General features: G+C 41.4%; 1 protein-coding gene across 6 annotated transcripts in view; it reads left to right on the top strand.

Moving 5' to 3' along the window:
- The window catches only part of MARCHF1 (membrane associated ring-CH-type finger 1), a 470,123-nt gene extending 450,666 nt beyond the window's left edge, over positions 1 to 19,457 (top strand). For 5 of the 6 annotated variants that reach the window (XM_074951094.1, XM_074951095.1, XM_074951093.1 and 2 more), the window contains 2 exons: positions 10,287 to 10,434; positions 15,637 to 16,519. In XM_074951094.1, coding sequence (XP_074807195.1) covers positions 10,287 to 10,434; positions 15,637 to 15,935 — 447 coding nt within the window. In that variant the 3' untranslated portion in view covers positions 15,936 to 16,519. Of the gene's footprint in view, positions 1 to 10,286; positions 10,435 to 15,636; positions 16,520 to 17,245 lie in introns of those variants that run through there. The other variant, XM_074951096.1, reaches the window with a different exon arrangement.
- The last annotated feature ends 961 nt before the right edge of the window (positions 19,458 to 20,418 follow it).

Genomic DNA, 20,418 nt, shown 5'->3' with positions numbered 1-20,418 from the left:
TGTAGTGCAGCACAGTCCCTATTATGACCGTCTTTTGGATTGCATTAGCACTAATCGGCCACAACTGGAGACTCATTGTGCTAGGCATGTACAAACACATAGTGAGAGACTGTATTCCCCAGATTTCTTGCAGGCTAAATGGACAAGACAAATAAAGATTCAGAAGGGAAACTGATTCACAAAAACGTGAAGTGACTTGCACAAGGTCACATGGGGCTAGATTCACCAAGGAACTTGGGCATGGCAATGCTGAGTGTCACCCTGCTTAACTTTTACATGCCTAGAAAAAACACCTGGTTAGCACCTAGCTTCTTATAATGCATGGGAGACATAGGACCCTTACTGTGGGATTCACAAAAGCCAGCATGCTAGGCAGCTCCTCCCCTCAGGTAGTCAATGGGAGACATTAAGCCAAGCGCTGTGTGCTCAGAACTACCCCTCTCTTGGAGTTAGATGCCTATAAAATTATTTGGAAAAGAGGGACTGTAGGTCTTCGACTTTCTAAGCTAGTGCTGCGACCATCAGCTATAGTCTTTTGTTCTTTCCTTCCTCACCTCTCCTGTGATTTTCTCATAATTTATCCAAAGTGGAACAGCTTCAACGGGAGAATCTGAGGGAGCCCCACATCAGAATACTGAATGAGCCAGTGGTTAGGGCCCTCACATGAGAAGTGGCAGATCCCACTTCAAATCTCTTCTCCCTTTCAGGTGGAGTGAGACTTGACCTGGAGGTCTTCCTACATTCCAGGTGAGTATCGTAACCACTGGGCTATTTTTTGGTAAACTCACTTATCAGGGGCTGATCCAGTAGGCAAGGACTGAGTTAGGTGGCCAAATACCTCTCTTCCCCCCAGTCATGAATCACACAGGGGCTTAGGCAGCTGGACCCTTGGTGTAAGGTTGCAGTGCACACGCTCAGAGGCAGAAACATAGGCACCTAAGGGAAATTTTACTGCAATACATGTAGGCTCTGCGTGATTTTATGTACCTAAAGGATTCAAGGACAAGGACTGATCAGGAGTTTTGTGAATCCCAGTGGGGCCTGATTCTGGGATTTTAGGCACCTAAAGTGGCAGCTAAATGCCTCAGGCCTTATGTGAATCTAGCCCTTAGGAGCTCAGTGGCAGAGCTAAAACTAGTGCCCTGTCCACTAGATCATGCAATGTCACACTGAACAAAGACTGTATTAACTGCTGTTTCAACATGTGAAGAGAATCCTTAAAGGCTTTTTAGGGAGAAGGGTTTATGCATTGTAGAAAGCTGTTAATGTTGCTTTTTAAATAAACAACCATAATGTGACATGAGCATATCCCTAATAGATGAGGCGGTGATGACGATGTTGGTTCGGAAGAAGGCCCTGCTATGGGCAGAGGATGTTATAATTATCCACCGTGGCGTTTCTTGCACTTTCCTCTGAAGCATCTGTTGCTGGCCACTCTGAAACAGGATACTGGGCTGAATGGACCACTGGTCTGACCTAGTATGGCCATTCTTATATTAATGTTCCACATTCCTGCTTTTAGGTCTGTGCTGGAATATAGGTACTGGGGTGAGGATAGTTACTGAATTATGATTATTCTTGATGATACAGATTACAGAAACAGCTACTTCATTTTGCATTTTAGAGAGGATCTGTTCCAATTACTTAATATCCCTACTTTGCACATTTTAAGGGCCTGCTAACTGATGACATACAAAGTTACAAATTCATAAGCTTAATAAGTGGTGTGCACTGATTGTACCAACCGAGTACAACTCTTTCAGTTCACTGTCATTTTTAAAGAGAAATGTACTGCTCTTTATTTTGAAAAGGCTGCATTATGAATTCTGTGAAGATAAAAATCTCATTACTAAGGTGTTTAGCGAAGTGAGGTATTTTAATAACATAGTTCTTCAATAATCTATGTGAACATTACTGCAGAAGCTGTAGAATCTTAGGGCTTTTCTACAAGCAGAGCTGCACCAATTTAATATGTGTGATTTTAACATTTCTTTAGTTAAACAGATGCAAGTCTGTGTAGACACTGATTTCAGTTTAAACCAGTATATTTTAGGTTATGTTGATGAGGAACAGTGAAAGAAGTCACTCTTTAACTGAAATGAGTGCCTACAAAGGGGTTTGTACCAGTTTTAACTAAATCAGCTTAGCTAAGGGTATGTCTACACTGCCCACGTTACAGCGCGGCCGCAGCAGCTCTGTGACATGGGCAGTGTACACACGCTTTATCACCAGGAGAGAGCTCTCCCAGTGATTTAAAAAAAAAAAAAAAAAAAAACCACCCCGAACGAGCAGTGGTAGCTTTATCGCCAGGAGCACAGCTTTTCTATACTGGCGCTTTTCAGCACTCAAACTTTTGTTGCTCAGAGGAGTGTTTTTTCACACACCTGAACGACTAAAGTTTTAGAGCTGAAAGTGGCAGTGTAGACACAGCCTAACTGGTGCAAATCTGTGTGTAGACCAGGCCTTAGATTATATATTCTATGGACCATGTCTTTCTGTATGTGTCTACAGTGCCTAGCACAATAGAGACCTGATTCTGGATGCACAGTTAAGAGAAGGGGGTATGATGAGCCTAACACACATCTTACAGCAGGGGGTGGGCAAAATTTTTGGCTTGAGGGCCACATCAGTGTTGCAAAACTGTATGGAGGGCCGGGTAGAGAAGGCTGTGCCTCCCCAAACTGCCTGGCCCCCATCCCCTCCCACTTCCCACCCTCTGACTGCCCCCCTCAGAACCTCCGACCGTCCAACCCCCCTGCTCCCTGACGGCTCCCTCCCAGAACCCCCCGCCCCTAACCACCCCGCCCCTGGGACCCCACCCCTTATTCAACCCTCCCTGCTCCCTGTCCCCGGGTGGTCCTGACCCCTATCCACCCCTCCGGAACCCCACCCCCTATTCAACCGTCCCTGCTCCCTGTCCTTACTGCCCTGACCCCGATCCACACCCCTGCCCCCTGACAGGCCCCCCAGGACTCCCACGCCTATCCAACCACTCCTGTTCCCTGTCTCCTGACTGCCCCCCAGGAGTCCCTGCCCCTTATCTAACCCCCCCCGCTCCCCACACCTTTACCATGCTGCTCAGAGCAGCAGGACTGGCAGCCGCGCCACCTGGCCGCAGCCAGCTACGCCACCGCGCTGCCCAGAGCACTGGCGGCATGGCGAGCTGAGGCTGCGGGGGTGGGGGGATGGCAGGGGAGGGGCCGGGGGCTAGCCTCCCTGGCTGGGAGCTCAGGGGCCAGGCAGGACAGTCCTGCAGGCTGGATGTGGCCCGCAGGCCGTAGTTTGCCCACCTCTGTCTTATAGCAACCAGGCACAAATATACTCCCTACACTTTACTGAGCACTGGTGCCTCTTGGGTGCTGTTTATCTCAAAGGGAAGGCCATGGACCTATCCCTTGTTCTTCCCACCCACTAGACCTGGCAAATGCTGCATTATCCTAAGGGGAGGTGCCAGAGACACACTCAGTATTCTGTGATGTACAGCAGGGTATTTTGTGCTGCATTAGAGTATAAGGTAGTCTTTGCTACAGATCTAACCTCTAGTTCCTCTTTGGTTTTGCTTCACATATTACAAAGGCTAAACTCTCCTCTCTCAGCCACACTTCTGATTTCTTCAGAGCTCTTCTGCTCTCCCTGTGTGGAACCCCTATTGTCTTTTATTAGTATTAGTTTGTCTTTCTTCTTCCTCCCCACACGGATTGCCTAGAGAACCCATTCCATTCCTGAAAACAGTCTGATTCTTTCCTCCAGCTGGTAGTTTGATATTAGTGAGTGGTTTACTGTGGAGTCAGAAACAATTAGCACTTTGACAACTGACCAAAAAAATAGAAAATAAATGCCCCCAAGTTATGTACTCAGATCACACTGAAATATCTTGAGTGCTCAGTTCACTGCATCATATACTCGCTAAAGTCCTTATGGTCTTTTGCCCTGTCTTTTCCAAAAGATCATCCATGATCTGCTATCATATTAGGCTTCTTTTGGGAAAGGGGCCACGCTTCTCTTTGTTTGTAGAGCATTTGAAATAGCACATTTTAGGTGCCATCATAAAATCATCATTTCAGACTCCCTTTTGCAGAGATTATTGGGTGGGAGCAGGGAGAAGGACACATACTCTCTCCCTCCCACCCCCCAATTATTTACCTTCTTGAAAAAAGAACAGAAACTATGTAATAAAATAGCCTTGTCTCTAGATGTGAACAGAAGCAGCTCCATGCAGGTGTGTGCTGCTTCTTGTATTCTGCTATTATGTTTATTTGCAGAATTATATATAGCAAGAAGGATTGATGCAACAGGAAAACACATCAAACACAAAAGATTTAATGCTCGATCACTATAGAATTTCCCTTTCCAGGGCTGCTCTAACCAATCCTAGAAAACAAAGATCCAGAAAAAGATACAGGAGTTACAATTAATTAATTCTACAGAAGCCCTTTCTCAGCAGCATCAGCCATCTTTCTCTACTTCAGACAGTCTCTGAGCTGCCTCTTTGAAGTGGCACAGCCCTCTGAGTGGCTGCTATGACATACTCAGGACACTGACTGACCTGGTCTTTGAGCCACTATCACTTCTTTGCTGGCGATACCTGAATTTCTTGTGTTCTGAGCTCTTTTTTATCTTCTTTTCTTTTGAAGTTTGTTATACAGTACAGAAGGTTAGTTTCCTCCTGCTCCAAGCATTCAAAGGAGAGACACCTTTCCCCAAACTTGTAACTTCAATTTTGTATGTACAGCCATTTGCCCCTTGCAAGAGAAACATTTGTGTATGTAAATAGCACATTAATTTACAAATGTGGGTAGCTAAATACAAAATTGTGGGAATAAATTATTGTGGGCCAAGCCTTTTGGCCCAAGTGAAGATTGTGGGAAACCCTGAATGCAGTGAGGGGGTGGAAGGATGCAGAGAACTGCACCTTTAGCATGCTGCAGAAATATGCCCTTTCAGGGCTCTATCTGCCATACTATGGCTAATGCTTGAGGTACAGGACAGGCTAGATGAGGACTGTGTGGCTTTCTGAACAGTGAATCTGTGTCTCTGTTGCAGGGGAATGGGGAAATGTGAGCCAATGGTAACTATAATCCTAAGGGTGCAGCCCTTTTGGAGAGACTTTTGTCTCGATCATGGAACTGTTTTGCATAAAGTCTGTTTACCTACATGTTGTCTGCAGGGGAGGGAATTTGAATTGCCGCCATATTTTTATAGACTGAGTTAAGGCCCCTTTGAAAATTTGATCCAAAATGTCTATAGTAAGCAGTCTCTAGAACAGGGGAGGGCAAACTTTTTGGCCTGAGGGCCGCATTGGGTTTCTGAAATTGTATGGAGGGCCAGTTAGGGGAGGCTGTGCCTCCCCAAACTGCTAGGCATGGCCTGTCCCCTGCCCCCTATCTGAACCCCCCTGCTTCTCGCCCCCTGACAGCGCCCCGGCAACCCCTGCCCCATCCACCCACCCCTTCTCCCTGACTGCCCCCGGACCCACCACCCCTAACTGCCCCCCGCCACCCTATCCAACCCCACTCTCCTTCCTGACTGCCCCCCGGGACCCCTGCTCCCATTCAAGCCCCCTGTTCCCTGCCCTCTGACCGCCCCAACCTCTATCCACACGCCCAGCCCCTGACCACCCCCCGAACTCCCCTGCCCTCTATTCAACACCCCCCGCTCCCTTACCGTGCTGTCAGGAGCACCGTTGACTGGCAGCGTGGCTGCACAAGGACAGGCAGCCACGCCACGCAGCTCAGTGCACCGGGTCAGGCCGGGCTCACAGCTGCACTTCCCCCAGGAGCTCATCGCCCAGAGCATTGCACCAGCAGCACAGTCAGCTGAGGCTGAGGGGAGAACAGCAGGGGAGGGGCCGGGAGCTAGCTTCCCGGGCCAGGAGCTCAGGGGCCTGGCAGAACGGTCCCGTGGGCCAGATGCGGCCTGTGGGCCGTAGTTTGCCCACCTCTGCTCTAGAAAATGGGACTGCATCCCTAGATACTTCAGAAAACCTGTCTTTGAGCAATTGCTTGAATAAAACTAGCATAGTGATTTTGATTAACCAGTATCACCTCAAAAAGACATAAAAAGAGGCAGTTTTGATCCTGCTGCCTTTTGACCTATAGCCAGCTCCCACAAGTACTATGGATTCCTGTAGATTAGCCAGCAGGGATAAGGAACTTGTTAACTACATTGGCTATCATAGTCTTATTTAGATACCTTTTCCTCACTGAGTGTAGGCAGACTGTTTAGATTCCTATTTCTGTGATGACTCATGATGATTTAGTTTGCAATTACAAAAAAAATGATTATGAACTTCGGTAACAGCTTTTAGTTTTCGGAGGAAGATCATGTCTTTATAACACAGAGGAAGCAAAAAGCTTGAACAAGGAGCTATGTGTACTGTTAACTAAGATTATTACAACCTTTCTATGGCATGAGCTAATAACAAAATGTTCTCTCTCTTTTTCAAAGGTTTTGGGATGTGTGCATAAAATCTACAGTGCACATTGTTTCTAGTTCTATATTTAGTCCAATACACTTTTTAATGGTTGATTTTATTTTTGTGCAAAGTTACAAAATCTTGCTTTCATTTCTTTGTGCCTTTGAACGCTCTTCACAATATATTGTGTTATGAACTTTATGAACTCAGTACAGTCTTATTGCACCCTCTAGTGGCTAGCAGGCCTCATTCTTGAAGGAAACCAGCACACCACTTTCAAAAGACAAGTGTTGGAGCTTGAATTCATAACCTAGCTAGTCACTAAAAATCATGGTCTTAATCAGTGCTTAATTTGTAATGAAGGAGGCGCAAGGGCTCGAGCAATTTTTTAACTGTCATAACTGATGTGGCAAGCCCAGAGGTGCCCGGGGCTCAGCCCTGGCACAAATTAAGCACTGGTCTTAATAAAGACACTGGATTTATGGCTTATTACAACTCTCTATAACCCACTAACACCCCCCCTCCCACCACCACCACCACCACTTTGTCCTATGAATGGTCCCTTAGAGTGTGTGCTAACTACTTATGCTAAACTATCTGTTTGATCTTGTATTTAGCTGTGACATTCTGAGTACCTTTCCCAGACCTGAAGAAGAGCTCTGTGTAGCTCGAAAGCTTGTCTCTCACCAGCAGAAGCTGGTCCAATAAAAGTTATTACCACACCCATCTTGTCTTTCACAGTAAAAATGTAATATTCTAGTTGATTTGTTAAAATGAAAGATGCTGTACCCTATCAGTCTAACAATACAAGGAGATAAATATCCTGAGTGGTTCTAAATCCCTCATCATAGCACTCCTCTATTGGTTAGCCTTCTGTCACTCACCTCCGCTTGACCCTCTGCCCAAAATGAAAAGGAGAGAGAGAATTGAGAGATGCTTATGAAGCTTGTAACACAAAATTCCACAAGACACAAAGCATCCTTGGTATAAACAAGTACGTCCCCAGTGAGTTTATAGGAGTTGTGGCATAGAACCATAATATTTATTTGTTGTACCCCTCGTTCTTTCCCCACATTCTTCCGTTGTCCATTTGTCTTCACTCACTCTGTAGTCTTTTAGATCTCTGCCCTGAAGAGCTTACTGTCTTCTTATACAGCACTGTGAAATCACAGTATAAACATCTCTCCAAGAGTGAAACTGGAGCACATACCATCACCAACCATATTGACACTCAGGGGTGCAATTATTATTTTTGTTTGTTTGTTTTACATAATATGCCTTTCCCAACCCCTCCCTCTCTCCCCCCCTCCTTAGACTTCTCTTGCTGTTTCTCTGGCCTCTCCTGCTTCCTGCTGCTGTCTCTTTTTCTCCACCAGCCTCAGTACAGCACCCCCTCTTAGGCCAAATTCTGTTCCTAGTTGTAGATTGACTTTGAAGGGAGCCCCTCACTTTTATCCCTTTTAGTCTCTTCGGCTGACTGCTTCCTCATTCCCTTCCCCAAGGTCTCACTGCTCGCCCTCTTCCTGTCCCCTTATGCCTCCCTAGTTAGATTCAAAAGTCTTTTGTGCTTCAGGCATCAACAACATTACATACCCAGTTTAACTTTGAGAAAAGACTAATTGGAGTGTTTGTTTCTCCTGAGTGTTATCAATGAAAGCCCAGTGTTAAAGGAAGTTCTGTTTGTTGGTAAGTGTTATATTGTAAGCTCTTTGGGACAGGGATGATCATTTATTGTTTTTACACAGTGCCTAGCACAATGGGGCCATGACCTGATGGAGGCTACTAGATGCTAGCAATAAATTAAATGAAATCTGTGGAGTTTTCTTCACCATTAAAAGTTCTATTCCATACAGGTTTTCATACCTTGCTCATCACAGTAGTATCTGAGTGCTTGCCAGTAGTGCGTGAAGCAACATGACTACACATCTGTCACTTGTTTGTTCTCTCACCCTCTCCCCACAGGGAGAAGCGTGTGCAGTGGAGTGTCTTGTTTTGGTAGGGGGTGGTGGGGGTTTTTTTTTGACTAAAAATAAAGTTATATATTGGCAAAACTGTTCACGTGTTTTCTTCAACCAGCTCTAGTTGAACTAGATATCTGATATGGGATTATGTAGTAGTGGTTATCAGCTACTTCACTTAGCATGGAATCAGGTTAATGGGGGAGGACACCCAATGCCTTTGAACTTGATGGCTGTTAACAACAGACACTATTAGCCTAGATTAGTTGTTAGTTTAAATAACTCTAGAACGAATAACTTAGGAAACCTAATGCAGACAGAAAATAGGGAAAAGAAACTATTTTCTATGTTAAATCGATTCTTGAAGGTTGGCACTAGCGGTTTTAACACCTGTTATTTTTAACCAATATAAGCCATGGCTATTTAGTTTTCTTCTGTGATGCAAGAGTCTGGGTTCCTTCTCTTGCCTGTATCTCACACTATCCTGACTTTTCCTCCACCTCCTTGTCTCGGGAGTATTCTGCTTTTATTTGTTTTTAATGGTTGTAACTGTTGTTTTGTTACATCAATCCGCTGAGATCACTGACTTGTAAAACTGTGGTATGAAGCCTTAAGAGTGAGGAACGCTTTTGTATCATCCTTTGACCTACCCACTAACACCCTAAGCTTCAGCCCCAAAGGTCTGGCCTTACACTGTACCTATATAGAGCACCGTCCCCAGAACCATAACTGTTTCCACATTCAGAATTGCTTCACTTGGAAAGTGGTGCTTTTGGCACTTTTACTGAAGTTGTAGCATCATATAGGAATTACTGTCCTGCAAAGGACACCAACATGACCATTTGTGTGCCAGTCCCGACGTGGGCTTAAATAGGAACTATTACTGATATAGCAATTGCTTTCTTGCATGAGCTGGAGAGAGAGAGCATGTATGTCTGTCAGAGAAAAATTCTGAGTCTTTAAATTTCCTTTCCCGCTCATCTTACTCTATATTTATTTTTCACTTCAGTTCTACCCCGTGCCTCCCAATTTGTGCAGTTGAACTTACCCTCTGGTTTGTGCCATTGCTTAGATACTTTATGTGAAAGAGCTACAACTAGAAAAGTCTCATTATCTCTACAGTTCAGTCATGTTCATACAGTTCAGTCGGATGGTAATATGACCATCCGAAAGGTGGCACTGTTGTACTATGTTTTCCACCTACTTTACTAATATTCATGAGGGTGGTGTCTGTGGATTTCAGAAGTATTCATCAAAGTTAGAGGCAATCTGTTTTTAAATACATGCTTTTTAGACAAAAGGGTAGGGTGTTTTTTTTAGTAGAATTTGTTATGATTGAGAGGAGGAACTGTGGCAAAAAACAAAAAATTTATACAATATCAACAAAAGGAAAAGTCAGAGTTTGAAGTCAGCTGAGTTGCATGGGTGCAACTGAAAAGAGACTTTGGCCTGTTGTATGAAATCTATCCAGAGTCTTACCCAAGATTACGTGACAGGTTTTTAAGCAACCAAGCACATTTGGAGTTCTGGAAGATGTGAATTTTTCTTCATAGCTCCAGATTTGGGGTGCTTGCTGCAGTTAAAACTAATATTTGCTTTTTGACTTCCCTCTCACTGTTAATCTGCCATTGCTGCAGAGACACACGATTAGGTGTAACTCATAGGAAGGCGGTAAGAGATCAGAGGTGAGACTCCTTCCACAGGATCCTACATTCTTATGAATTGATGTAGATTTGTATATAATGCATCAGGTAAGTTTGTGAAGCTTACAATGCTATCTTAGGGACATAAGTTATAAGAAAAATATTTTGTAATTAACCCGTCTTTCTTCTCGTTTCAAACAGGAACAACTAGAATGACAAGGAGGCTTTCTTTACAAGCCCACTTAATTGCTAATTCTTTTCTGATTACAGTGGGAGAAACTACAGATGACAACAAGTGAAAGGAGGAAGATAGTCTGTTCAGTTACATTCCATATTATTGCTATTACCTGCGTTGTTTGGTCATTGTATGTTTTAATAGATCGAACTGCTGAGGAAATTAAGCAAGGCAATGACAATGGTAAGTGACTTTATCTCCTTCATTGCTAACAGGGAAACATTAGAAATGCAGATAGATAGCAAGGCACTTTTTATTTGTAAATATATAACAGGATTATAGGGAATTTGTTTGATGACAAAGCAAAGGACACACAATTCAGTTTACAAACCTGTTTTTTGCTGAATATATTTTCTTTCCTGCAGTGCAAAGAGATCACAGTTCAATGCACCCATCACAACAACTAAACCATTCAGTTCATTCTTTTCATTTTACTTCAATAGCTGGACTTTTTTAAAGCTACTATTTAAAAATTGATGAGTGAAACTTAAAAAGTTCAGTGCAAGTTCAGTTCAGAGCATCCAAAAGATTTAAGTGCCCATCTGACCTATTGAAACCTCTCGTCTACAAAACTGGGGTAGAAATCTTGCAAAAGGCTTTCTTAGGTTTCAAGCAAGTTAAAACTTCCAGACCCAGCAAGAAACGCTGCATGAAATTCACCCTAGTGTAGAAAGTCCTGTGCAGCCCTTAATGTGGGAATTAAATGTCACAGAGGTCCTTTCCTGCATTCTCTGCACACAGCTGGATTTCATCCTCTAACAGCAGCCTTTATTGTGATATTTCAGCACTTTCAGTTCTAGTGGGAATCCAGGCAAGCAAAGACTGGGAAAAATGAGGGAGAGGGAGGAGTTACTGGAACAGTTTAGAACAGGGGTAGTCTATTTTTGTCAAGGTCCACATTTTTTCATCAAGGTATAGTCAAGCTCCAGGATCCAGAGAAAATAATAAGTAAATAAAAAGATTTGGGGGTCTGTTCAAAAGCATATGGCAGTCCAGATTTGCCCCGTGCTCCACCTATTGACTACCCCTGATTTAGAACCTTAACAAAAGTTTTGGTTATTATTTCAGTACTAGTAGCATGCCAGTCAGGATTGTGGCCTCGTTGTGCTAGAGGGCATTTAAATGCAGGACTGGATTTACATAGCTGATTTGTTTTACAACAGACTACAGTGGATTACTGAACTAAGCAGATATTGCCAACATGCGTATAGTATACTACTTTAGCAGAGATGCAAATGCTATGCTGCCTTTAATTACAAGAATTCATTAAGGAAAAATTAACACATGGGAGCAAATCCTGGCTATGGACACACCCCTTGGTGCTCAGTGAAGTCAATGAGGAAATAGATTAGCACATTCAAAAACAAAATTTGATCCACACACAGTAGCATTTATTTGATTACTACAGACAACTGCAAAGCTCCCATCCCCTACAGTGATGCAACAGCAGGCCCACTCTTTTTCATATTGAAATTCAGAACTCTGATTTACTACCCAAAAAGTTACACGCTAGCCCAATAAAGTGGGAAGATGGGGGAAATCATTAAAAGTATTTTTCCCTATTTCTTCTTGGCGTACTTACTCCAGGGTCTGGTGAGATGACAGAAATATCTAATCAAACTAGCTCGTGTAAATCAGCATAGCTCCACTGCCTTCAGCAGAGTTACAGTGATTTACTGCAGCTGAGGCTATGGCCTGGTGTGTAATTTTTCAAAACTAACACCACATCTCAACAGTGATCACTGGTAGGTAGGATTTTCAGAAGCTCCTAAGTCAGTGTGTGGAATAGCTGTCATTTCCTTAATAAGGAGACCATCCCTCTCACTTAAGAGTAGGAGTCCAACTGACTTTCACTGGAATATGTGCTAAAGTCACTTTGACTTTCAAAAGCGCCACCCTGAAAAAGTCAGCACTTACTAGCAGTTTCCATGACAGGGAAATCTGTGGTAATTAAACACCATTCCGTAGTGATTATATCAATGATTTCTCACTTACAAAGACTTTTCTAAGGCAAGCCAGTTGCATAAGCAGCAAAAACAGATGGTTAAACTAGGGCTGTTGATTAATTGCAGTTAACTTATGCAATTAACTCAAAAATTAATCGCACTGTTAAACAATAGAATACCAATTGAAATGTATTAAATATTTTGACAGGTTTCAGAGTAGACTGGATACAATTAACTTAGGCTTGAATAGAGACTGGGAGTGGATGGGTCATTACACAAAGTAAAACTATTTCCCCATGTTTATTTCCCCACCCCCACCCCCACCGTTCCTCAGACGTTCTTGTCAACTGCTGGAAATGGCCCACCTTGATTATCACTACAAAAGGTTTCCTCCCCCCTCACCCCCCCCCACCCCCTGCTGGTAATAGCTCACCTTAAGTGATCACTCTCATTACAGTGTGTATGGTAACACCCATTGTTTCATGTTCTCTGTGTATATAAATCGCCCCACTGTATTTTCCACTGAATGCATCCGATGAAGTGAGCTGTAGCTCACGAAAGCTTATGCTCAAATAAATTTGTTCGTCTCTAAGGTGCCACAAGTACTCCTTTTCTTGTTTTTAAAATATTTTGGATGGTTTTCTACATTTTCAACTATTTCTATTACAACACAGAATACAAAGTGTATAGTGCTCCACTTTATATTATTTTTATTACAAATATTTGCACTGTAAAAATGATAAACAAAACAAATAGTATTTTTCAATTCACCTCATTCAAGTACTGTAGTGAAATCTCTTTAGCGTGAAAGTGTAACTTACAAATGTAGGGTTTGGGGGTTTTTTTGTTACATAAGTGCACTCAGTGTAAAATTTTAGAGCCTACAAGTCCACTCAGTCCTACTCCTTGTTCAGCCAATCATTAAGACAAACAAGTTTGTTTACATTTATGGGAGATACTGCTGCCTGCTTCTTATTTACAATGTCACCTGAAAGTGAGAAAAGGCATTCGCTGGGCACTGTGGCATTGCAATTTGGCAAAGAAGGTACCAATGTGAGATATCTAAAAATAGCTACAGCACTCGACCCAAGGTTTAAGAATCTGAAGTGCCTTCCAAAATCTAAGAGAGACGAGGTGTGGAGCATGCTTTCGGAAGTCTTAAAAGAGCAACACTCTGATGTGGAAACTACAGAATCCAAACCACCAAAAAAGAAAATCAGCCTTCTGCTGGTGGTATCTGACTCAGATGATGAAAATGAACAGGTGTCGGTCTGTACTGCTTTTGATGGTTATCGCGCAGAACACGTCATCAGCATGGACAGATGTCCTCTGGAATGGTGGTTGAAGCATGAATGGACATATGCATCTTTAGCGCATCTGGCACGTAAATATCTTGCAACACCGGCTACAACAGTGCATGAGAACATCTGTTCTCACTTTTAGGTGACATTGTAAACAAGAAGCAGGCAGCATTATCTCCTGCAAATTGTAACCAAATTTGTTTGTCTGAGCGATTGGCTGAAGTAGGACGGTGTGGACTTGTAGGATCTAAAGTTTTTTACAATGTTTTATTTTTGAATGCAGTTGGTTTTTTGTACATAATTCTACATTTGTAAGTTCAACTTTCATGATAAAGAGATTGCACTACAGTACTTGTAAACTGAAAAAATACTATTTCTTTTGTTTTTTACAGTGCAAATATTTATAATTAAATATAAAGTGAGCACTGTACACTTAGAATTCTGTGTCGTAACTGAAATCAATATATTTGAAAATGTAGAAAATACCCAAAAATATTTAAATAAATGGTATTCTATTATTGTTTAACAACGCAATTAATTTTTTTAATCACTTGACAGCCCTAGGTTAAACTCAAATTACTGCTCTTCTGGTTGCAACTAAGCCTGGCAGATGACCACCAGTGGATTCTAATCCTCCAGCTGACAGCATATCCATCTTGGAGTGCCTCTCTCTAATGACTCCCAAGCATTGCTTTGAAGTTTAATTATCCTGTTTCTAAAGCACCTTGATCGTGATTTGCACTCTATATGTTCTAAGGATTTTTAAAGATCTTCCATATGTGACTAATAAATTTATTTTAAGTAAAATATCAAGAAAGCAGCATTGACACAGAGGCATATGACATGCAATCTCAAAACCACACACTTGCATATTATGTATTAATGCCAACACTGTCATCATTAGATCTGATGCAGTAATGCACAACTGAGGGTTTTTCCCCCATTTTAGTCATACTGCTAAACATATGAAGAAGCAGCTGCAGTGTTGTTAATTATCCTGTGATTATAAAGCTGTTCCCAGTATAGCAATAATTGATTTTGTAAAGTTCTAAGACAAGTTCTAGGCTAAAGTGAATCATCTTAGCATTACTCATATCATTACGGAGTTCAAATTCTCTGTTCTTAGTGTCATCACCCATGGAGACTTTTTTCTACAATTACAGTAAGACCTTTCAAGAGTTTTTCCTGGTTTTTAAACTGAGAGCAAAGGGTGCAATGAGCAAAAACAGTATCAGGAACTGTAAAGTTCTTATATAACTAAGTAGGAAAATAGCAATGTGTTGATTTAGCAGAAGGAAAAAGCACACGAGAGAGGCATAAAGAACAAAAAAAGCTGTGGTGCTCTTTAATTCACAAGGTGGATTTCTTCCCACTAATTTGCTACTGAACCAATGCTACAGCCCCATACCAGGGGAACATATTGGTATTGTAGGTGCCACTGTTCAATGAGGTATAAAATAGGGTGTGCCAGGTATATTTACAGACCCGTAGCGTGCAGCAAACTAGGGTGTAAACTACAGTGCACCAAGTAGCCATGTGGCCCTTGCTACTGCTCATTACGAAACTTTGTGCACGGTAGCAGGGTCCATGCAGCACCTTACTGTGTAGCAGACCAGTACACTGTACATACCCTAGCTTGTGGCACACTTGAGTCGCCTTGTAGACCAGCCATCAAACTTTAAAAAAAAAAAAAAAAATGAAAAGCTTCTTTTATTTATTTATTTCAGTAGTAGGGCCCAAAGCCCAGTGATCTGGCCATTCCAGTCTAGATAACTACATTCTGCCTACTTAAAATAGGTACTATAGGCATGGGTACAATCAAGGGACATAAAAATGTCATCTGTTTCTAGTAAGGACGGTTATCTTTCTGTCCTAAGATCTGATCCTGCATTCCTTGTTAAACCAAAAATCCCCTATTGTACTAGATGTTTAGGGATCTGATCTTGTTTCTGTGATCTAGGGAACAGCTGCACTTCATGTGTGTGACTGTGTACAAACAGCATTAGGGATCCTTTGAAAAGAATAATGTTTTGTCAGCTTTATGTAATACTGGAATATACAGGCTACAGAAAAGACAAGCAATCAGCAAGACATTATGAAATGATGATGACACTAATTGTAACTTGTTTGTTTGAAAGGTGTCCTTGAATGGCCATTTTGGACAAAGCTGGTTGTGGTAGCAATTGGGTTCACTGGAGGCCTAGTCTTCATGTACGTACAGTGCAAAGTCTACATTCAGTTGTGGCGCAGACTGAAGGCTTACAATCGAGTGATCTTTGTTCAAAACTGCCCGGACACTGCCAAAAAAATGGAGAAGAACCCTTCATGCATTCAGAACGCTGAAATCAAGGATGCTGTGGTAGTGCCAGTATCACAGACAGGTACAAACTCCCAGCAAGCGGCTGAAGAAATGACCTCTGAGGTCATGCCAGTTTGACAGAGGTGGCATTGTTTCTTCATTGAAGAAGGTGTGTGTGCATTTTACACCACAGCCCCTACAGAAAGAATTGTGCATTTTAAATAAAAACAAAAAACCCTGACCAGGGAAATGGATATAGTGAAGCAACATGCATTACTTATGGAATGTGACCGTTTGTGAAATAGTTTCTCAATTAGTCAGCCAGGTGTAATGGAAGTGTAGAGTGTCACAGTGTCAAACAGACATGACAAAATGACCTTTTTAAACTGGATGACCAGGAGGAATTGGAAATAGACCTGCTATAACTGTTCTGTTACAGAAAACATCAACAACTTTCCATCTATTTGTTACTACTAGGCATCCTATTTGCTCATCATCTTAAAGTGACACCACTAAAAAGTCATTTGCATTAAACTTAGATCAACAAAGTAAACAGACCTGCACCATGTCACTCACTTTCTAAATCTCGTAAAGTAATCATTACATAGTTGTATGGCTACATTGGAGCCTGAATGTTTTGGGAGCCATGTCAGCTGAGGATACGTGAAGCACATATTTAATGCTTTTGGATATGTGTTTATTTTTTTTTTTTTTTTGCAAAATAAGCAATTTCAACAAGTAATCTTCAAGTCCTCTAATTGCCTCAAATGCTTCCTTGATCCCATGAAATACAAGTATTGTTTAGCCACAAAGCTCAAATTATTAGCTCTACATCTGGAACAACACTTTTATCTTAAAGTAAAATAAATGACACTTGTTAAGTGGTGAATTAACATGAACTCTCTGTCAATATATGTAGAAAGGATATATAGAAAGTTTTTCTCCAAGATGGAAAAAGACAAAGTATAATCAGAGGCATTACAGGTTGAAGCATGCAGTCCAGTACAAAAGAATATAAAATGAATTTAGACCCTCACACCCCCTGGGAATGACAGCTAAAGTGGAAGGTGGAATTTTTTAAAAGTTCATGCTTCAGCAATTCAGGTAATCACAAAAGAGCATACGTGGACCTATTAAAAGATGCCAGTATTGCCCTGTTCTGATTTGACTGGATAGTTATCCTCTGTTCAGGATAAGACTGAGCAATTAGGGATTCAACAGTTCAGTTGTTAATTTTGTGTTTTGAGCATTTTCATGTAAAACTGAAGTGTGAATAACATTAAAGAGTGCAATAGATAAATGAATGTAGATAAAATGATGTCCAACAGAAGTGAGTTACATAAAGAATTTTTGGCACCTTAGAGACTAACAAATTTATTTGAACATAAGCTTTCATGAGCTACAGCTCTAAGGTGCCACAAGTCCTCCTTTTCTTTTTGTGGATACAGACTAACACAGCTGCTACTCTGAAACCTGTCATAAAGAATTTTGTGATTTACTTCCACTTGCTGTGGTGTTTATTATTGGGACAGGAGAGCCAAAGTGGCCAGACGTACCTGTGCATTGGTTTGGGTAAGTCTGGGGACCACAGTAAACTAGGGCCCTCTTTGATCTCATGTTTAGGAAACTGGCATGTGCATGTGGGGGGAAGGACAGGAAATCAAACAAACCCTTTTGTGGATATAATGACCGAGCAGAACCTACCCTGCAGAATGTAATTATCCTGAGTTTTCTAACCTTAAAGCACCATTAAATGGCAGTTGTCTTGCAAGTACTCTGTAATTGAGGCTTAGTCTCAGTTCAGAATGAGATATTAGGAGATATAGTTCAACAGAACTTGTCCCCTGAAGAGAATTTGAGATAGGGAAGTAGTTAATGTCTACTCCAAAGCCTATTGAAACAACTGTAATTCTCCCACTGACTAAGGAGGCTTGGACTAGGCCTTTAATCCCTTACAGCATTATTGAGGCCCTTCCCTTTCAGTTTTTATTTAGTTTAATGTTTGTTGGGAATTTATCAGTTTGGTACAAAAATTTTAAAAGGATGAAAATCTGCAGAAAAAAATTAACTGCACTTTTCTGAGTAAATATCACTGTTCCTGTTTTGTTTAACTTTCAGAAAGCTCCTAGTGGTCCGAAAGATAGTCAGATACAGTTTTTTATTTTCAACCCATTTAGTGTGAAAAGTAATTCCTTAACTTTTATCCATGTTCTCTGTAAAGCTGGAAATGTGTATTTAATGAGAGATTTAGGTAATTCCCATACTTCTGCCCTGGCTCACCGCTCTGGAAGCAGAGATGGTGGCTTCACAAACTGGGCTACCCAGACACCATCTCTCCTTCTGGGCAGGACCCAGAAGTGGAAGAGACGGAGGCAGCAGCATAAGGAGAAGATGCCCTTGTCTCTTCCACTTCTTACAAAAAATTTTTTTTGTAAAACTCAGGAATTTATCAGTTAAACTGGTAAAAACTGAAGGGCCTTAAGCACTGTTAAAGTCCTTTCTCCCCCTTCATCCCCTCTGTCAGTTGACTTGATGGTTTTTAGAGAGACAAGGTCGGTGAAGTAATATCTTATATTTGACCAACTTCTGTTGATATGAGAAACTTTTGAGGTTACACAAAGCTTTCTCTTCTGGTCTGGGGTAGAAATTTAGCTATATACTCAAAGCCACATTTACCTAGTAGTGTAAGACTTGTCTCCAGCAAAAAAGATTATTTACACGGAGGTGTTAGGGATACAGGCTTGTATGAATAACTTCACATGAAAATGGGTCAAGAGTGTAAGTACTGGACATCTGCTATCCTTGTCTATCAGAGAGTATAATGTTCTGTATGAACCCAATCAATCAGTGTAGTCCACTTGAGGATTCTGTGCCACAAAACCCACTCTTTTTAATTGGCAAGTAGTAATTTAATGCTTTTCTTTTAATGTTATTTTGAGAAGAAGTTAAAGATCAGTAAAAACCTACATATACATAAGTAGCTAAACCACAGTGGCCTAGGCCCAGTAATCAAATGCAGTCCTTATTCAGGCAAAACACCTCTCACCTCAGTGGAATTTGGACTGGCTAAGAACTGCAGGATCATCTCTGGGACGAACACTCATTATGAGCTGCCCTTTTGTAGATGTGGTCAGTCCCAGGTAGACTGCATGGATATGAAGCCAAATTCTGCCTTCTTGCTTGAGCAACACTCCCTTTAACGTCAGTGGCAGTTTTGCTTGGATAAGGATTGCAGCATTACTAGATATTAGTGAGAAATTGTGGAACATAAACAAAATGCTTCTGTCCCCTATGTGGACATAGATTTTAAGAAACCAGGAAAGAAGAGATCCGTTTCCATTTCCAGAACTAACGTTTTCAATTACTCATTTTAAAACAGTGACAATGCACCACATACCTTTGTGTTAGTATGATGAGGATTTTTACCCAGTCTAATGGTACTATTTCACATAGCACTATAGCTGAAAGCAAGTGGTTATTTTCCTGGCCTGTCCATAACTATACATTCCCCATCATCAGATCAAGCCCTTTTTTATAATTGACACTTAATCTATGAAGAAAATATTTTACACTGTGTAATACCTGGAACTAAGAGTTGTTACTTCTTTAACCCCATTCTCTTTTCCAAAAAGGGTTGGTTTTTGTGAGTGAATATGTACTGAAAGGGGGGGGGGGGAAAGGGGGTTTAAAGGGAAACAAAATTAATATAACTTTAATTGTTGTAGAACAAATTTGTATTTGTATTAAACAAATGACCCAAACCACTGCAGTTTTCTGTATTTTAAGTGGTAGAAATGATGTTACCACCATATACTATATTTGAGTTTCCAAAAGAAAAAACATTTTAGTTTGTTAAAGCAAAAATGCAAAATTTATGTTTGCTTTAAGTGTGACATTCCTTCACCAGGACAAAACAGTTTCACATCCCATTTCTCCCCAGAGGCAGACCTCCGAGCATAATTATAACTGAATTTGTTGGGAGGATTCCATCTTTCTGACCCCTCCCTATTGTCTCAAGCTATGCACCCAGGAAAAGATTTTGGTTAAGTTTTAAAAGCCCCTTTGCACAGAATTCCAGCAAGTATGGGCCCCACCATTTTTATATGATAGTCTGCTTTGTTTTAAATAGATTATCCAGAGCATAGTTGTAGCAGTCTGACATTATCAAATGGTATCCATTGCCTCCAAGACCAATGGATCACAGTGCTCCTTGAGAGAACATGTTTTAAGAGTTGCAGTAGAAATCATCTAAGTCAGCCTTGCCAAACTGTAAAGAAAATTTCATAGTTTAAACAGATCTACATGCCCAACTTTGCCAGTAAAAACAAAGTGCATTAAAATAAAAATGACTGAACTGCTTTTATTAGACATGTTCATTTCTATCCATTGTATACAAATACAGAGCTACATTTATTTTAAAAGTAGGGAATTGGGGGTAACCTGAAGTAATGTTTGACTAGTGTCCATGAAGGGTAACCTTATGGCCAATTTTTTTCCTACCTTTTCTGGGAAAAAAAAATTGTCCTTTGCTAAAGTTTGGGCAGCTAAAATAAAGCTTATGTTGGAACTTGGTTGCAACCTTAGAAATGACCGGGACTCCACCCTACCCTCCACAGCAGTA

Source organism: Natator depressus, chromosome 4, assembly GCF_965152275.1.
Source record: "Natator depressus isolate rNatDep1 chromosome 4, rNatDep2.hap1, whole genome shotgun sequence".
Taxonomy (NCBI): Eukaryota; Metazoa; Chordata; order Testudines; family Cheloniidae; genus Natator; species Natator depressus.
The sequence above is the reverse complement of the archived record's forward strand: the minus strand, read 5'-3'. Positions and strand labels throughout refer to the sequence as shown.